The 15,635-nt window shown below is 35.0% G+C and overlaps 1 protein-coding gene and 1 non-coding gene across 2 annotated transcripts; one reads left to right on the top strand and one right to left on the bottom strand.

The window, feature by feature from the left end:
- Positions 1-190: 190 nt before the first annotated feature.
- Positions 191-4,884, bottom strand: LOC133867135 (uncharacterized). The gene is made up of 4 exons (XM_062303829.1): positions 4,246-4,884; positions 1,494-1,701; positions 756-1,304; positions 191-653 (listed from the first exon to the last, which is right to left on the bottom strand). Exons 1-4 carry the CDS (start codon positions 4,829-4,831, stop codon positions 566-568), a joined length of 1,431 nt encoding a protein of 476 aa, XP_062159813.1. The 5' UTR covers positions 4,832-4,884; the 3' UTR covers positions 191-565.
- Positions 4,885-4,964: 80 nt separating this feature from the next.
- TRNAV-AAC (transfer RNA valine (anticodon AAC)) lies at positions 4,965-5,038 on the top strand. The gene has a single exon. It is a non-coding gene; the product is annotated as a tRNA-Val (tRNA).
- The last annotated feature ends 10,597 nt before the right edge of the window (positions 5,039-15,635 follow it).

The following is a 15,635-nucleotide window of genomic DNA, read 5'->3' as shown; positions in this document are numbered from 1 at the left end:
TCCCTTCCATAGAATCTTCCAAATTTTTTAGTCCAGAGGGTTGTGAGCAGTAAAACAATTTTGCTGGTCCAGCCTATACACGAATTTCACTTATATGTTGGCCTTTTCAGAGGCAATATCACTACCCTCTAGTTTGGATGATCTTATTAGGCCAGGCCCAAAAGATCATTTTCAACCACCACTAATAAACTTAAAACAAGAATGAGTCCTGACCATTCAGATGGAATAAGTTACATAAACCAAGAAGGGCACAGAAACCTCATTTGGAGTATAAAAACTTGGCCACAATCCAGAAAATAATGTGAAGTTCAAGAAGACAATGTTCACACAAAAGTGAAAGTATTGCTTCATGCTGGATCAAAAGTGCCCAGAATTGGAAATTTACATCATCTGAGGTCGCAGAACAGGTTCTCTGATCAATTATCAATTATCATCTGACCCAGATGAAAAGCACCAACAAAAAATTCATGGGGACCATAATTTCTTCATGCATATGTCATTTCCATTCCATATTTGTAGTAATGGTCTCATCTTATCAAATTTCAAATGATTTACAGTAAACTGATTAGCTCCCTTCCTGTGAAGCCAAAGCAGCTTGTACTCCATATTTAGAGAAAACATCAGCTAGTACAGCCTTCTCCTTGATCTTTAACCTGCATCATGATCAACAGAAAATTGTATAATTACAGAAAATAAAAAATAAAACAAAACAGGAAGATCATGTCAACAACAAAATGCACAGCACAGGTAAGTACCTCTTTGCAGACCCTGGAACACCCAACTTCAGAACCTTCTCCCTCTTTTCTTTTGCACGTGGCTTTTTCTCAAGAACATTTTCGCCTTTCACTTTCACATGTAGCTTTTTTTCAGGAACCTTGTCTCCTTTTCCTTCAGCAAGTAGCTCCTTCTCAGGTGCCCAAGTTCCCTCTTTCTTTGGGGAGAATGAATGAGTTAAAGAATCTGCCTTGGCTTCCATACTATCATCACCCATTACTTTCAATACGCTGATCGATTCCAGGTTCTCGCTGATGTCTTCTACATCTGCTCTAATGAGCTCAGTATCTAGAACATCAGATTCATCAGAGTTGTTCTCCTCCCATGAATTCAGAGAAGAATCATCCATGTTGGAATCTCTGTTTCTGTCCCCTTCCAAGTCCAGAACTGCTAAATGGGAAACAGTATAGGGAATGTCTGTTGATTGTACATGAGCAGGGTTTGGAGACTGTGAATCCATAATCTCACATTTTATCTGCTTCTGAATTTTACCAAACATAATACTTTGTCTAGAAAACATCTGTATGAACCTGCCATAAGAGGAGTATTGTTTTTAATAAATATCATACTATCAAAGTAAGAAAAATTGGATCTCTTTGCATTAACAGAGAAGTCCTTCCATGCCAATCGGATGCAATGTACAGTATGGAATAGTGTCACATCAGGTAAATGAACAACTTATTGTTCTGTATAATTCTTTTCAGGAAAAAATAAAATACCTAGTTGCATACTCCTCAGACTTGAAAACAACAAACGCAAAACCCTTACAGACAGGATCCCTAGTCTTCTTGTTCCCAGAAACTGCAGGGATTATATTAAGTATACCAGGGACCCCTAGGAAAGCTGATTTCAAATCCCTTTGGATGTTCTTTTTCTTAGGAAGGTTGGCAACACGTACTTGAACTCCACTTGGAACAACTTCAGGAGCTGCAAAAGGCCAATGCAGTACAGTAAACTCAGACTCACTTTGGCAAAACAATACAAAATGCTATCAATGAACTTGAAAATAATTAATGATTAAATATTGAATGAATTTACCAACTTAGTCAAAGCACATCAAGAAGGATCCTATGATATGATTTTTCACAGAGAAAAGAGTTTAGTTTAAAAAAAAGTGACTGATATCACAGATTTGAGGGTATCTGACGTAGAGAGAAGCGATAAACGATAAACGTGAAAGAAAAATTGTGTTCTTAATACACAAAATCAACGCACACGTTGATAGAGAAAATTGATAATATTATTGATGGCAAAAACTGAACTGTTTATTCCATTACAATTGCTCATAATTTATAATGAAACCCTAAAACTACAAAATGATAACATATTTTAGGAATGGAAATAAAACCAAAAAAAAAAAAAAAACAATGGAAATTCTTGGTGGCTACATAAGCCGAAATATAGAAAGATCATAAGGCTACTAAAGAATAAAATCTTCTAAGAAAGGAAATAAACGAAAGGAAAATATAATAACTAAGATAATTCTTGACGATAACGTCAATCTAAATATGAGAATCCTCTAGAAGGAGAATCAGGAAATTTAGGAAAAGTTATTATGCAAAATATCTTCCAAATCACAATCCGTCAATAGTTTCTTCTTTCCTTCTTGAACGACATCTAGTAGTTGACCCTTTCATTTCTTGCTTAAATCTTCTTGATTTGGTATATTAATATGATATCTGTTATGGATGTAAAAGAATCAATCTTATCCCCACATCATAGACCAATTAATTAATTCTCAGCGGTACTAAAAGTCCCGCCTGTAATTTCCCACTCATGCCCGTCGGTCGTTTCTCATTTTTCATCGACTCAGCCGATAGCCTTTTCCTTTTATACTTCCACCGCTAGATATTAGTTATCCTCATGTCCATTTGGTGCCGACGATACAAAATGTCCCGCTTAAATTAGTTTACTCATCGGAACCTAATGTTTGGTTCCGATGATAAAACCTTTTCGTCCCGACTTGCTAATAACCCTTCAGTAAACTTCTTTGTTTGATGGTAAGATTGTTCTTGAACAAGCCTGTTTGTTAACAATCCCGATATCAAGACGAGCCCACTCGGTAATAAGAGCATCTCGAAAACAAGATGGAATTCTTGTCCTACATCAGTATCCTATTAGCTGCAAATACAAGAAAAAGGAACTGTGCTACAAGCCTACAACCTTGCATTGTCAATATATCAAACAGATGCTCTTCAATCTCTACAAACTAGTGTGCCAAGAATTTTAGTAGAGAAAATTCAGAGAATAAATTTTACAACGAAGGCAATGCACCAAGAAGAAGAAGAATGGTGATTTCCAGTTCTAGATCCCAATGTTGTCAAAGTGTTAACAGATGTTCTTCAGTCTCCACACCAATATGCTACTCCATAAACAATTGAGAAAATGGGTGCAATGAACTTAATTGGGAAAGCAACAACAGAGGTAGAAGACTCCGAAGACGACATGATTTCTGTAAGTAAAAAGGAAAACCATACAACCAACTGGAGATGCATAAATTTGGGGGGGGGGGGGGGGGGGGGGGAAGGAAAAGGTGGGGGGAATTCATTCCTATCATACAAAAATTACACACACATCAAAATTATACAGTGGGAACAACACGAACAAATTATGCATTTTCAGATAAGAAGGGTTCTTAAAGCTTATGGGTATTGAACTAAGGAAAGGGAACAATAGTCTCTTGAAAACGACAATGTACTGATGATGGTAATGAGGACAGAGAGTAAGACGAAATCATGTATTGATTTCTAAGGAATATAAAAGGTGGCTGAAGAATTACCAGCCAAGCTTTGAAATGAGCTTGTACTAATACACCCATAATGATTGGTCATACAATTAAATTTATTAAATAAGGGTAACAGGATAGATTAGCTCTGCTTGCCATTATTATTAGTAAGAAGAGAAAATAAAAGCCTCTTTGTAATTGGGTTAGATGAATTATTTTCTTAAGTTCATCGACAGTGGCAAGCTGAGGCGGCTAACCACATTTCTCAGCAATGCTTGTACTTGAAATGGTATTATTTATTCTTTTCTTTTGCAATCTTTGGTCCCACGACCTATCTACCCATGAACGAATAGTTTGAGCAAGACTTGAACTTCTTGTTTTCCACTTACCATTCGGGCCCACTCCAGTCTAGCCTCCATAACAGGTTGACATATATGTATTTATAGAATGTCCTTCTATATGCATTTCTATGACATATGGGGAATTATAGTGTAAATCTTTACGGTTATATTGTTCCCCAAGAATAAAGTAGTAAGCAAGAATTACTAAAAACCAAAAGAGAAATAGAAACCAAGAACATCACCGCTATATAACAAATTCTAGCAGTACAAACATTACAATCAGATAAAACCCAACAGCTTCTCCAACAAACAATCAATGGCGGCAAGGCAAAACACATTTGAGCAAATGAGTATATTAAGCAAAGTACAGAATTCACTCAGTCGCAAGTCAAAACAATGACTGACCTATTTTTTTGGGACCGTTTTTCATGGAAGTAGGCGGTATGGGATCGTTCTTAAGCTTATTGACATTAGCAGCCTGTGCCTGCATACTCTGCTCCATTTCTTCAAGCAGCTTGTCCTCAATAGAGGTGTCAAATACCTTCCCTTCACCAAACCCTCGCGGCTTGTTCTTCAGCCACTGGTTCATCTTCTCGAAAGGCAATAACATCTCATCCTCATCCACCACCTCCCCCTCGTCATCATCATCATCATCATTATCATCTAACTCGTCGTCATCATCAAAGCCATCCATTTCCATGTGCCCAACGTCACCTGTCCCACGCTTATTCAAAGCACGTACGCCCAACCCACAACCTTGACGTTGATAAAAGACACGAAAAGCGAGATGGGTTTGCTGGAATTGCGGTAAGGAAGAGATAAAGGAGTGGTTTTTACAAAAGACTGCATAAAGCGAACCAGTTGAGAATGTATTTGGTACCAAAGAGAGGTGGGTTTTGGGTGGGACTGAGAGGGAGGTTGTGGTAGTGCATTGACGAGCGAGAAGAGACTTTGAATTGCAGGGTGGTGGAAACACTCCTGTGCTTAGCATCTTTGTCGCTCAAGCTCCTTGTTCTTCTCCAAAACTGTAGTTGTGTAGTGCCACTGCCACCGGCAGATAATGTTCATCAAAAAGTCTAATGAATTAGTTTTATTATAAAATTTGATGCACTTTGTAGCAAGATGGTGTCGTGGTGTAGTTGGTTATCACGTCAGTCTAACACACTGAAGGTCTCCGGTTCGAACCCGGGCGACGCCATACTTTTGCGCTACTCCTTTTTGGGTCAGTCGGCTAATTTTGGGCGGCCTTGGCCCACTTTATTTTTGGACCAAACCAGAAAGAAAATGCAACTTGGTCAACATGATCTTTGGGGTTTCTCTTCTCGGTTGGGCTATACGCTTGGGAGCCAAAAATGGGGTTGGAAAGTCTCAACTAAGCCTCGGCCCATATCAATGCAGGAATCCAAATTTTGGGCTGGGACAGGTGGTACCCAAAGCATGTAGCGAAATAGAGTCCAAAATGATCGGGTCCGGACAAGGCCACATCATGTCGTAGCCCCAACTTTAACAAGGAGAAAAATCCATCCAGCCCATGAATAGTACGGTTGATATATGTTAGGATGTTTTCAGATCTCGTGCAATGAAACTGCTTAATGGACGGTACAATTAGTAGTAGCCTCATGTAAGAGGACATTTAGAGCATTCCCAACGGATAATGCAAATTTTTATCTATTTTAGATAACTAAAATCTAATTTTTGCTAGTTTAGCTAACCACTTTTAAAACTATCCTCCATCCGATTATCTAGATTTTTATCTATTTTATTAAAACAATCATTTTTAATATTTTTTTATTCTTTTTGTTAAAATCGTGATCAGGACGAAGAAATGGAGGGCTGAGCTTCAGTCACCGTCGAGATCTCCAAGCCAGCGACGACGAGCTCACCAGATCTCTCCAGCTCCGGCCGACTTTGAAGACCAGCCCGACAATTCGATAGTCGTCAACATCGAGATCTCCAACCCCGAGCCAGCAACGATGAGCTCACCAAATCGCGCCGGAGCGAGATCGCTCCAACTCCGGCCGACTTTGAAGACCAGCCCAGCGATCCTGTAGTCGTCACCGTCGAGATCTGCAATCCACAAGCCAACAATGACGAGCTCGCTAGATCGCTCTAGCTCCGGCCGACTCTGAAGCTCCAGACGGACAAGGACGTGTACCAGCCCGGCGATCCGGCAGTCGTCACAGTCGAGATCTCCAACCCCCGAGCCAGCGATGATGAGCTTGCCTGTACTTCCTATAGAGACTACCGGCAAGCGAAAGAAAGTGACGGGAAAGAAGAAGAAAGTGAGAGAAACAATCATTAAAAAAAAAAAAAAAAAAAAAAAAAATTGATAGATATGTGAACAGTGCAACGCCTCATGTAGCGTTGCACTATTCATAAATGTTCAACAAATCTAAACTGGTGTTGGGATAGGGAAGCCAATGGAGGAGTGTTTTTGTGGTTTGCTTATGTATTATAGATTTACAGTGGGTTTTACATAATCCACTGTGAATGCTCTTAGGTCTTATATGTTCTGACAATCTAAATGGATAAAACCCAAGCTACTTAAGCACCTATCATGTCCAATAGAACGAGGTTTGAGTGCCCTCTCATATGAAGTTGTTCCTTAAATAATGTAATAAACAACTTCATTGCACCTAATCCCCATCCATTATGATTGTCTCGATACATCAATCCGTTCCCGATGAATGATATATAAGAGATCATCTTCTTCTTCTTTTTTTCTTTTTTTTTCTTAAAGTTAATGTGGCTTTTAAAATTTTTATTGGATTTATGATGTATCACTATTACATTTTGATTAATAAGTAATTTCAAAAACCCCAACAACTTTAAAATAATAAAAAGATAGTCCATAACATTACTCTTCCAGATTTGCTCACAGGGAGTCAGTTTAGTTGGACAAGTGCCCCGGCTGATCCCATGTAGAAAATGGGCCCAACTTCAACGGTTTCTCCTCTTGGTTAAAATCAGCACATCACTTTGGGCTTATACTTATGATTTACTGGTAATTTATATGTCGGAGTATATTCTAAAGAGAAATGATCCCTACACTCATTTTTCACAACAGCCCCACAACAAGTTGACGTGGCTGGTAATATTTTATTATTTTTGTTGTTTTCTTTTGTTTTCTTTTTGTAAAAAAAATAATAAAATATTACCAGTCATATCAGTTTGTTATGAGGCTGTTGTGAGAAATGAGTGTAGGGATCATTTTTCTATTCTAAAAGTGTTAAATATTAAATTTCATGTAGAATAATAATCAAAATTTTGGGCTCTAAGAATTTGTCGACATTACTAAATAAATATTATTATTCATAGATGATTTATAGGAATACATTGATATTTCCTCTTAGACATAGAAAGGTTTATTACAAGTCTCAATATACCAGCTAATTAAAATATTGTTTTTTATTTTAATTCTGGAATACACGATGCAATATATTTTAATTAGATTCAAACTCATAAATTTAACCCTTCCCCCCACCCAAAAAAAAAAAAGAAAAAAAAAAAAGAAAAAAGAGAGGCTCTTGAAGTGTTTATCTTCCTAATACTATAGTTTTAGCATTTGTTTCAAATTCATATTATACTCATAACATTACCAGTATTGTTTTGGTTTTAATGTTATAGAGTAAATGTTCAAAGATAAGCTTGACTATTAATTAAGTTGTTGAGCGTAAAGTTTGACATTTTTTATACGACTTGTGAATTCAACATAAAATTAACGAGTTAATATTGAAATATTAACTCGTTTAATTAAATGGGGTCGAGTTTCAGTTGAAATTTATTTTAATTAGCATATCTTAACATGATCAAAACCTGATACACAGATACATTCTTAGTTAATGAGCGTGAAACTTATTGGCAAAAAGATTTTTTTTTTTAAAAGAAAAGAAAAAAAAAAAAGAAAAAAAAAGAAGTTGTTGGTGGAATAAGCTTCCACCACATATCACGCACCACCAAACAATTTCAGCAATTCATGTGGAGTGTCTCAACAGGGTAAACTGTCGTGCTTTTTTTTTTTTTTTTTTTTTTTTGAATATAGGTAAACTGTCGTGCTTGATACTTCATAAGCTTACATCTTTTCTTGATTTGATATGAACAATTCGCTGTCCTGCAGGTTTGATATGGACACAGTACTTGCTGGTGACAGCCAAATGCATAGAAAAAAATGCCTCGAGGAAAACAAAATAAGGCTAATTAAGGAAGAAATTATAAAGTAAAGAAAAAAATTACCAGTAAAAAAAAAAAAAAAAAAACACAGTACGTGTAACGTGGGCACGTACAAGAAGTCAGCCTGGCTGGGGGGGGGGGTCACATTTTCCTACATACATGTCAGAATAGTCGGAATGGGAGGTTGAAACTACAAGCCTTTGTGTGGCCGCTTGGCCTCTGTAGGTAAAGGTTGTTAGCACATTATTGTTCTCATTAATTAATAAGCCTGCCAAGTCAATTTACCCTTTGGGTTGTTGGGACTTCTTTTTATTTTTATTTTTATTTTTTTTTGTCCATTCAATGAAGGGAAAAGGTGTACGTTATTTTATTCAGATATCACAATATCTGCAACACTTATTTTCCTCCATGAAATGCTGTTATATTTGGGAGACAATATATATATATATATATTTGGGAGACAATATCAAACAATTTAGTAACCAATATTAACTAATTTCTAACAAAATGAGAAAGAGTTGTAATGATGGACGTACAAGCCGGTTTTGTCAGTTTATATTGGAAGTGCAAGTTCTGGATCTTCTGTATCCTCATCTTTTTTCTATTTATCGAAAAAAAATAATTTAGTTAGGTATATATATGGGATCAGCCGACCGGTTCATTCATATATAAAGATTATTGCTTCTTTCAAACAAAGAAAAGATCGATCGATTGAAGAGGACATGCATACGTTTGAAGCAAAATTATTTATGTATTTGTTTATTTGTTTTCGACATATCCCCTTAGAAGTGGATGTTTTAGTTGGCTAGGTTTCATCCGAAATTTGAATGATCATATATATCATGTATGGAATAGTAGACCATTGCCTGTCATCGTCATGCTTCCATAATCTCTGTGTTGTCACTGTGCTTAGACATGTAAGGATTCTCCAGTTGACATTTCTAGTTGGATGCATTCGGTCGAGTACAGTGATCAATTTATTTGTCCCCCAGCCTGGTCCTAATGTATGTACATATACGTTCACATTTCACTCACTCATTCAACGCGTCATTCGTATTGCATGTACTGAAAACTGTCCCAACATATAAGATATTTTTACTACAATTTTAATTACTTCAAATTAACGTGATAGCCCGTTCATATAGATATTGCATTTATCACGTCATCCATTAACTAAGCAATTCAATTTTATTGTAGCTGATGTGATACTGTCATATCAATTTGTAAATTCACGTACATAATATTTACCATATCACCCATTTGGAAAATTGCTATAAACTAAATTTTTATTCCACAATATTAACGTAACAGTCCAAACCAACAACTCTCGAATTTTTTAATTTTTTTTAACAATTACTAATCCAATTAATGGTTGGTTGAGATTGTCGTGTCGTCAGCATTATGGGATAAAAATGTAGTTTTTAGCATTACTCTTAAATTTAATAGGAAATGCTATAAACCACGATTTGATTTTATATTTCTTTGTTGATGTGAGACTCTAACCCTTATTAGGGGAAAAAAAAAACAAAATTAAGGGTAAATTGACCCGCATCATCAAAGTGAGATAAAAGTGGACAGAATTTTTCTCCAAATCGGGTTAGAGAAAGTCTAGAAATATGACATGTTTTCCTTTGCATGTGAGATGCACATGCTTTTTTAATAGCATGTGAAAAATTGAAAAACACATGTTTTCTTAATAGTTTTTTTTCCAACTTTGTCCTTACTATTAAAAAAAACGTGTGCATCTAACATAAAAATAGACACATGGCATTTTTATAGACTATATTGAAGGAATTTAATCTTTTTCCGATAAAATTAAAGTTTAAAGTATAGCATTACTCAAATAAAATTTGGTTGTGTGTTCTAAAAAAATAAAAAATAAAAAATTGCTTGTTGCTTATGTGAGCAGTACAATTTAGACCGCCACATCAGTAAGAAAGTTAATTATATTAAAAATCGTAACGTACACTCCAAACATTTTTCAACCATAATAGAAAAAGTTGAATTAGTAAAGTTTAGTTAGTGAGTGGGATTACGGCGTTCATATATGGCATAAAAAAGAGGTTTAGCCAAAATCTACAAGTTATAGCCACTTTCAAAGTCGTATAGATCACTCATAATTAATTGTTGGCGCCTTGTGATTAAAGAAACCAATAGACTGCCGAAGTTGGAAGAAAAACAAAATGCAGGTACGATTGATATTGAATAATTAACCCAATACTCATTGTAGCATCAAATATATATATATAGTTTTCAACAAAATCATCATCATATTGTTTGGAGTGGAATTCATCCAATGGGAGAAAAAGAAAAGTACACGATCGACCTAACGTTCAAAGTTTCAAACCACAACGTTCAATGGGGTTAGAGACCCAACATGTCAAAATGAATCAATCCTAATCTACCTCACCGACCAAAGTCCAAAAGGAAGCAAATGGGTCCGATCGATGGATTTTTGGAGAGTACTCTAATAACCCTAGATAGGAACTGATACCGGCCAGAATCCTAATAAGGTTCTTAAACAAGACAAGCTCGATCGTTTCATAATCTCTCGATCACCATCAATGGTGGTGGTGTATATATATGTATTGATCATGGACCATAATTTCAAATTTCTCCTTTACTTTTCTCCATAAAAAAAGGGATCGGAATTAAAGAAGAAAAGGACGGAGCAAGAAAAATGTAAATCCACCTCTAGGATATATATATGAGCGTTGTCTGTGAGAGGCAAATAATACAAGGATGGAATAGGAAAGATGGAAAACAGTGCTGAAAATGATGTTTCCACTTTGTTTCTATAAGTGATCAATGATCATGTCAGGCTCAACCAGGGCTCCTGTGCTATTGTCCAAGGGTAGAGGAAAGAGAATGTATAAATAAAAAGCTCCCACCTCCAACATATATCATCCCCTGGACGGGCAGATAGCTACCAATGCACTTCTTTGATTACGACGCACATGATCTAATCATACAGGAGAGCATCATGAGTCCTGGCTAGTAATTTCTTTTCTCTTTCAATATCATGACATCATTATTCTGCAAGACATGCATACACTAACAAGGATGCAATATCTAACACAATCATTATGTTATATATAATTAAAGATCAATATTAAAACTTAACGAAATAAATTGTGCAGTATGTCCACAGCGAAGAAATTGTTGATCAATTGACTTGATCAAAGAATAATGGTGCTTCTGTGTCCATAAAGAAGTATAAGTTTATATAAGTCGATCATAATTAATTATTGGATCCATTTAATTAAACGTGTCAAACCTATTAACTAGCCATAATTCGCTAATTTTATGTTGGGTTCGTGAGTTGTGTCAAAACTACTCAGTCCTAATTTGTTGCATGTCTAAACATAGGTATAAGACTATATATGTCAACTCTAACCCGACTTATTTAATTAAATGGGTCAGATTCCTCAACCATAACCCGCTAATTTCATATTGGATTCACGTCAATTTCGAGGGTCATCTCAGTCTTGAATGTTGGGTTCGAGTTGTGTTGAAGTATGAGTATAATAACATTATATAGGTCAACTTTAACCTAGCTTTTTTAATTAAATAAGTCAGACCCTCCGACCTTAATCTACTAATTTCATGTTAGATTCGTGTCAGATTTATAGATCATGTCAAAAATTACCAACCCTAGAGTAGGGGTGTACAAGCGGTTATAACCAGTGGTTATTGACTAAAACAACTAACCGCTAACCGCCTAGGCGAAAACAGTTATTTTTATAACTGTCTGTTAGCAGTTATTGACTAAATAACCGGTGGTTATATAACCGCTTTTAATTTGGGCTTTCAACCCATTTTGAACCGGTTTTTGGGCCAGTTTTTGCCAATTTTGGACTGATTTTAAATCCAAAATCTAAAACAAATCAAAATCCTAAAATCCAAATACAAATACAAATCCAAAACCTAAACATTACAAACAAAACATAACAAGTATAAATAACCAAATACAATCAAATCTAAAACCCAAATATTACAAAAATGTTTCGATTTCAAAGAAAACACTTTTCTTTTCCTTTTCCAAATAAATCGAAATGAAGCGTTCAAGAGAAAGCTAATTCTTCTAGAAAGATCCACCGAAGAACTTGAGCACGCTAAAAGAAAAGTCATATTTCCCTGAAATGCCTTGCTATTCCTTTCCACGGGCGAAGCATCGGATCTCCATCCCCTACCTTCTAACAATGCCTTGTACGTCGTTCCTCCTTGAGTCTTAGTCTGAGCGATCACCAAAAAAACTCCATATCTTGAGAAGCAAAACCAAAACCTAGAAGATTCGCTAGGAATTGAAATTCAGTTCATATTTTTAACCTTAATTGCTCTCGGAGCTAGCGAGTGAGAGAGAGAGAGAGAGAGAGAGAGAATGGAAAAAACGAATTGAAAGAGAGAGGACGAGAGTGGGACCTAGCCAACCTTTTGAGGATTGAAGCGCTCGCTGACCTGAGGGTGAAACGTGAAAGCCTGAAAGGTGAGAGGTTAGAGGTGAATGAAAATGAAGAAAGAAGTTTGGGTTAAGCGGTGCAGGGAGGGAGGGACTCTAGGGTTAAGCGGCGCAGTGAGGGAACGAAAATGAAGAAAGAAGTAAGGGCTGGGAAGGGAGGGCACGTGTGCGGCCAAGGTGAGGGGTGAGGCTGAGCGGCAGCGAGAGGAAACAAAAGGTGAGGAAATGAAACCTAAACCTAAAAGATGGTTATATATATTGTCAAAAACGGCGTCATTTTGGGCATTGCTGAATGCCCAAAATGACGCCCCTCTCTCAGCATTTTTAATTTTTAATATATATATATATATATATATATATATAAGCGGTTAGCGATTATTAGTCGCTTTTTTTAAAACTCTATAACTGCTAATTGCTTTCACCTAGGCGGTTAGCGGTTTTAAAGCGGTTATAACCGCTCCGTTTGTACACCCTTACCCTAAAGTCCAATACTATGATATACCATATATCCCCTTCCCCTAAAAAAAAAGAAAAGAAAAAGAAGAAAAAAAGAAGAAGAGTATAAATGAGAAAGGCAAAGACAATATATAAATGTGGCTTCAAGATCACCAGTACTGTCTCTGTCTTTCAAGCGTTGATCGATGTGGAAAAATAGATCAGCAACCCACGACTTTTGCAACCAAAATACAAAGACTACGTATAAATGTAGCTTCAAGATCACCAGTACTGTCTCTGTCTTCCAATTAAGTGTTGATCGATATCGATGTGGAAAAGAGAGCAGCAGCCCACAACTTGCCACCAAAATACATGCTGCCACTTATGTTGGATGTCGAGGTGTCAAATCATCACTATGTAATCATGTAACGAGCACCCCCAACAACCTCATGCAGTTCGCTAATTCTAATTATCTACTCCGTGAACCATATTTATTAGCATTTATGAAGGGTGGAAATTTTTATCTCCAACGTGGAAAAAGCAAATCAAATGTGTTTCAAATCTTAAATTGAATGGCGTAGGTGAAATCTTAGCATATCTATTTTATTTTATTTTATTTTTTTATAGAAAAAAAGTGTTTAAAATTATTTATTTTTACTTTGTTAATTATCTCTTGTATAAGAATTATTAACCTATTAATGGCATTTGATCACCTTACTTATCATAATTTCACTCGTATTAATACATAATAACCGAATAAAGTTCGATAACATTTAAATTAAATAACAATTAATTGCAACATAAAGAATATTATAACAAGAATAAATTAATGTATCTGAAGGCAACTTTTGCAGTGGGGATTTGGCGATTTGGTGCCATCATAAAAACCATGGTACTTATTTAACATACATAAGAACTTTGTATCTTAAACATAGGGTTGAAAATTCAATTTCGTATTTCAGTGTTCAAACGACGCAAAAATCTCATTCAGTCTTATTTACCGTTGAGACAGACATAAATTTGTATATCCTCTGTAAAGTAAACGACACAAAATCCTTAAACCCAAAAAAAAAAAAAAAAAAAGAAAAAAAAAGAAGAAGAAAATTATCATTATTATTATAAAACCTGATAATTAAACAAGTACAGCATTCTTCATGATCACACTGATATACACAACCACCAAAACCTGAAATACACAAGTAAGTATATATAGGATCATAAACAACGAACAATATATACACAAACTTCAACTCTTGTTTATTTTAAGAAAAGAAAAGAAAAGAAATTAATAAACATGGCCTCTGTTGTCCGGATGTCCTTTATTAATACTTAATTAGAAGTGGGTGTTTTTCAAGTTTATGAAGATTATTAGCTGATTTTAGTTTAAACTGCCAAGGAAAATAAGGGTAAGGAGGTGGGATAATGACTCACGGCAATTATCTATTTAAATTGCTATTAAGTTGGGCAGATAAATTGAAAGACCTTACATTCACCTGATTTAAGTGGTCGGGCAACCTAAACTTTATTTAGACAAATGAATATCATATCATTCTTTCACATTACGAGCTAGCAATTCGAACAACTAATTGATATGGATTCTAATTCAAGAAGTTGTAGCATTGCTTTTGTTTAGTGCTAGCACTAATATATGTACACATATGTTTGGAGGACGAAGTTTATTCTAAGAGTAAAGTTTTATTTCAAATTGACTTGAAAAAAAAAAAAATCAACCTAATTTGTATTAAATTGACATATGTCCTCAATTAAAGCATATAAGTCTCATATGTATTTTAAGAAAACTTTGTGCTCAGTCTAAAATTATTATCAAAATAATAAGATAATTTTAATTAATTTGACCGCTAATGAAAAATCATATACATTTTATCATTTTATAGATAGGGGTACCTAACTTTTTAACATTTCACATATTATATCCAACTAGCTTTAAGGCTTTCAAAAACATAATTAAATCGGGTCCATGAGAGAGAGAGCTTTTCTTGGTCATTTCATTAAAATATGAGTATCTTTTTTGAGTTCAATACGTTAAGGCACGTCCACGCTCCACCAAAAGTTGGAAAGTTTTAGTGATTACTTTCATTAATTCACAAATTATACATGACTTTAGAATGGAAACCACTTTTGCCCCTTTTATAATAAGTAAATTGGCTGATTTATTTCCTACATCAGGTGGCAATTGATGTGACTCATATTTCACCAAAATTCAACCCTATTAATGCAGCCAAGACCCCATATTCTGTTCCATCTCCCATCAGATGTCACTTGTCGAGCTGTTGATTAAACCTCAAAAAAAAAAAAAAAAAAAAAAAAAAAAAACTACTAAATCAAAAAGAAAAGTCTCAATAGATTTTTTTTTTTTTTTTTTACCATGAACAATTTGATGATAGGCTACTCATTTCGTTTTTCACGCAAAAGACCCAATACAATTTTTTTTTTGAAAAAAAAAAATCGAGTTGAATGGTAGCATATTACAAATTCACGGTGAAATATTTAATTTAACTAGAAAAATTGTAAAGATGAGGATTAAATTTAGGATATTTGCTTTAATATTATGCTAAATTTTAATTATATCATAAGTTAAGTTAATAAAAATTAATAAATTTTATCATCTAATTGATACTTTAATATTTGATAATAAAAAATGAATTCAATTTTCCAAGTTTTCAATGGCCAATTAAATTATTCCATCATGCAGGATTTTTTTTTTTTTTTT

Source organism: Alnus glutinosa, chromosome 1, assembly GCF_958979055.1.
Source record: "Alnus glutinosa chromosome 1, dhAlnGlut1.1, whole genome shotgun sequence".
NCBI classification, from domain to species: Eukaryota; Viridiplantae; Streptophyta; class Magnoliopsida; order Fagales; family Betulaceae; genus Alnus; species Alnus glutinosa.
Note: the sequence above shows the minus strand (reverse complement) of the source record. Positions and strands in the feature narration are given on the sequence as shown.

Coding starts and splice junctions, on each gene's coding strand:
- LOC133867135 (XM_062303829.1), bottom strand. CDS start 4,831: ATGCTAAGCACAGGAGTGTTTCCACCACCCTGCAATTCAAAGTCTCTT. Junction 1,702..4,245: donor AAACGGTCCCAAAAAAATAG/GTCAGTCATTGT, acceptor GGCCTTTTGCAG/CTCCTGAAGTTGTTCCAAGT. Junction 1,305..1,493: donor TCTGAGGAGTATGCAACTAG/GTATTTTATTTT, acceptor CTCTTATGGCAG/GTTCATACAGATGTTTTCTA.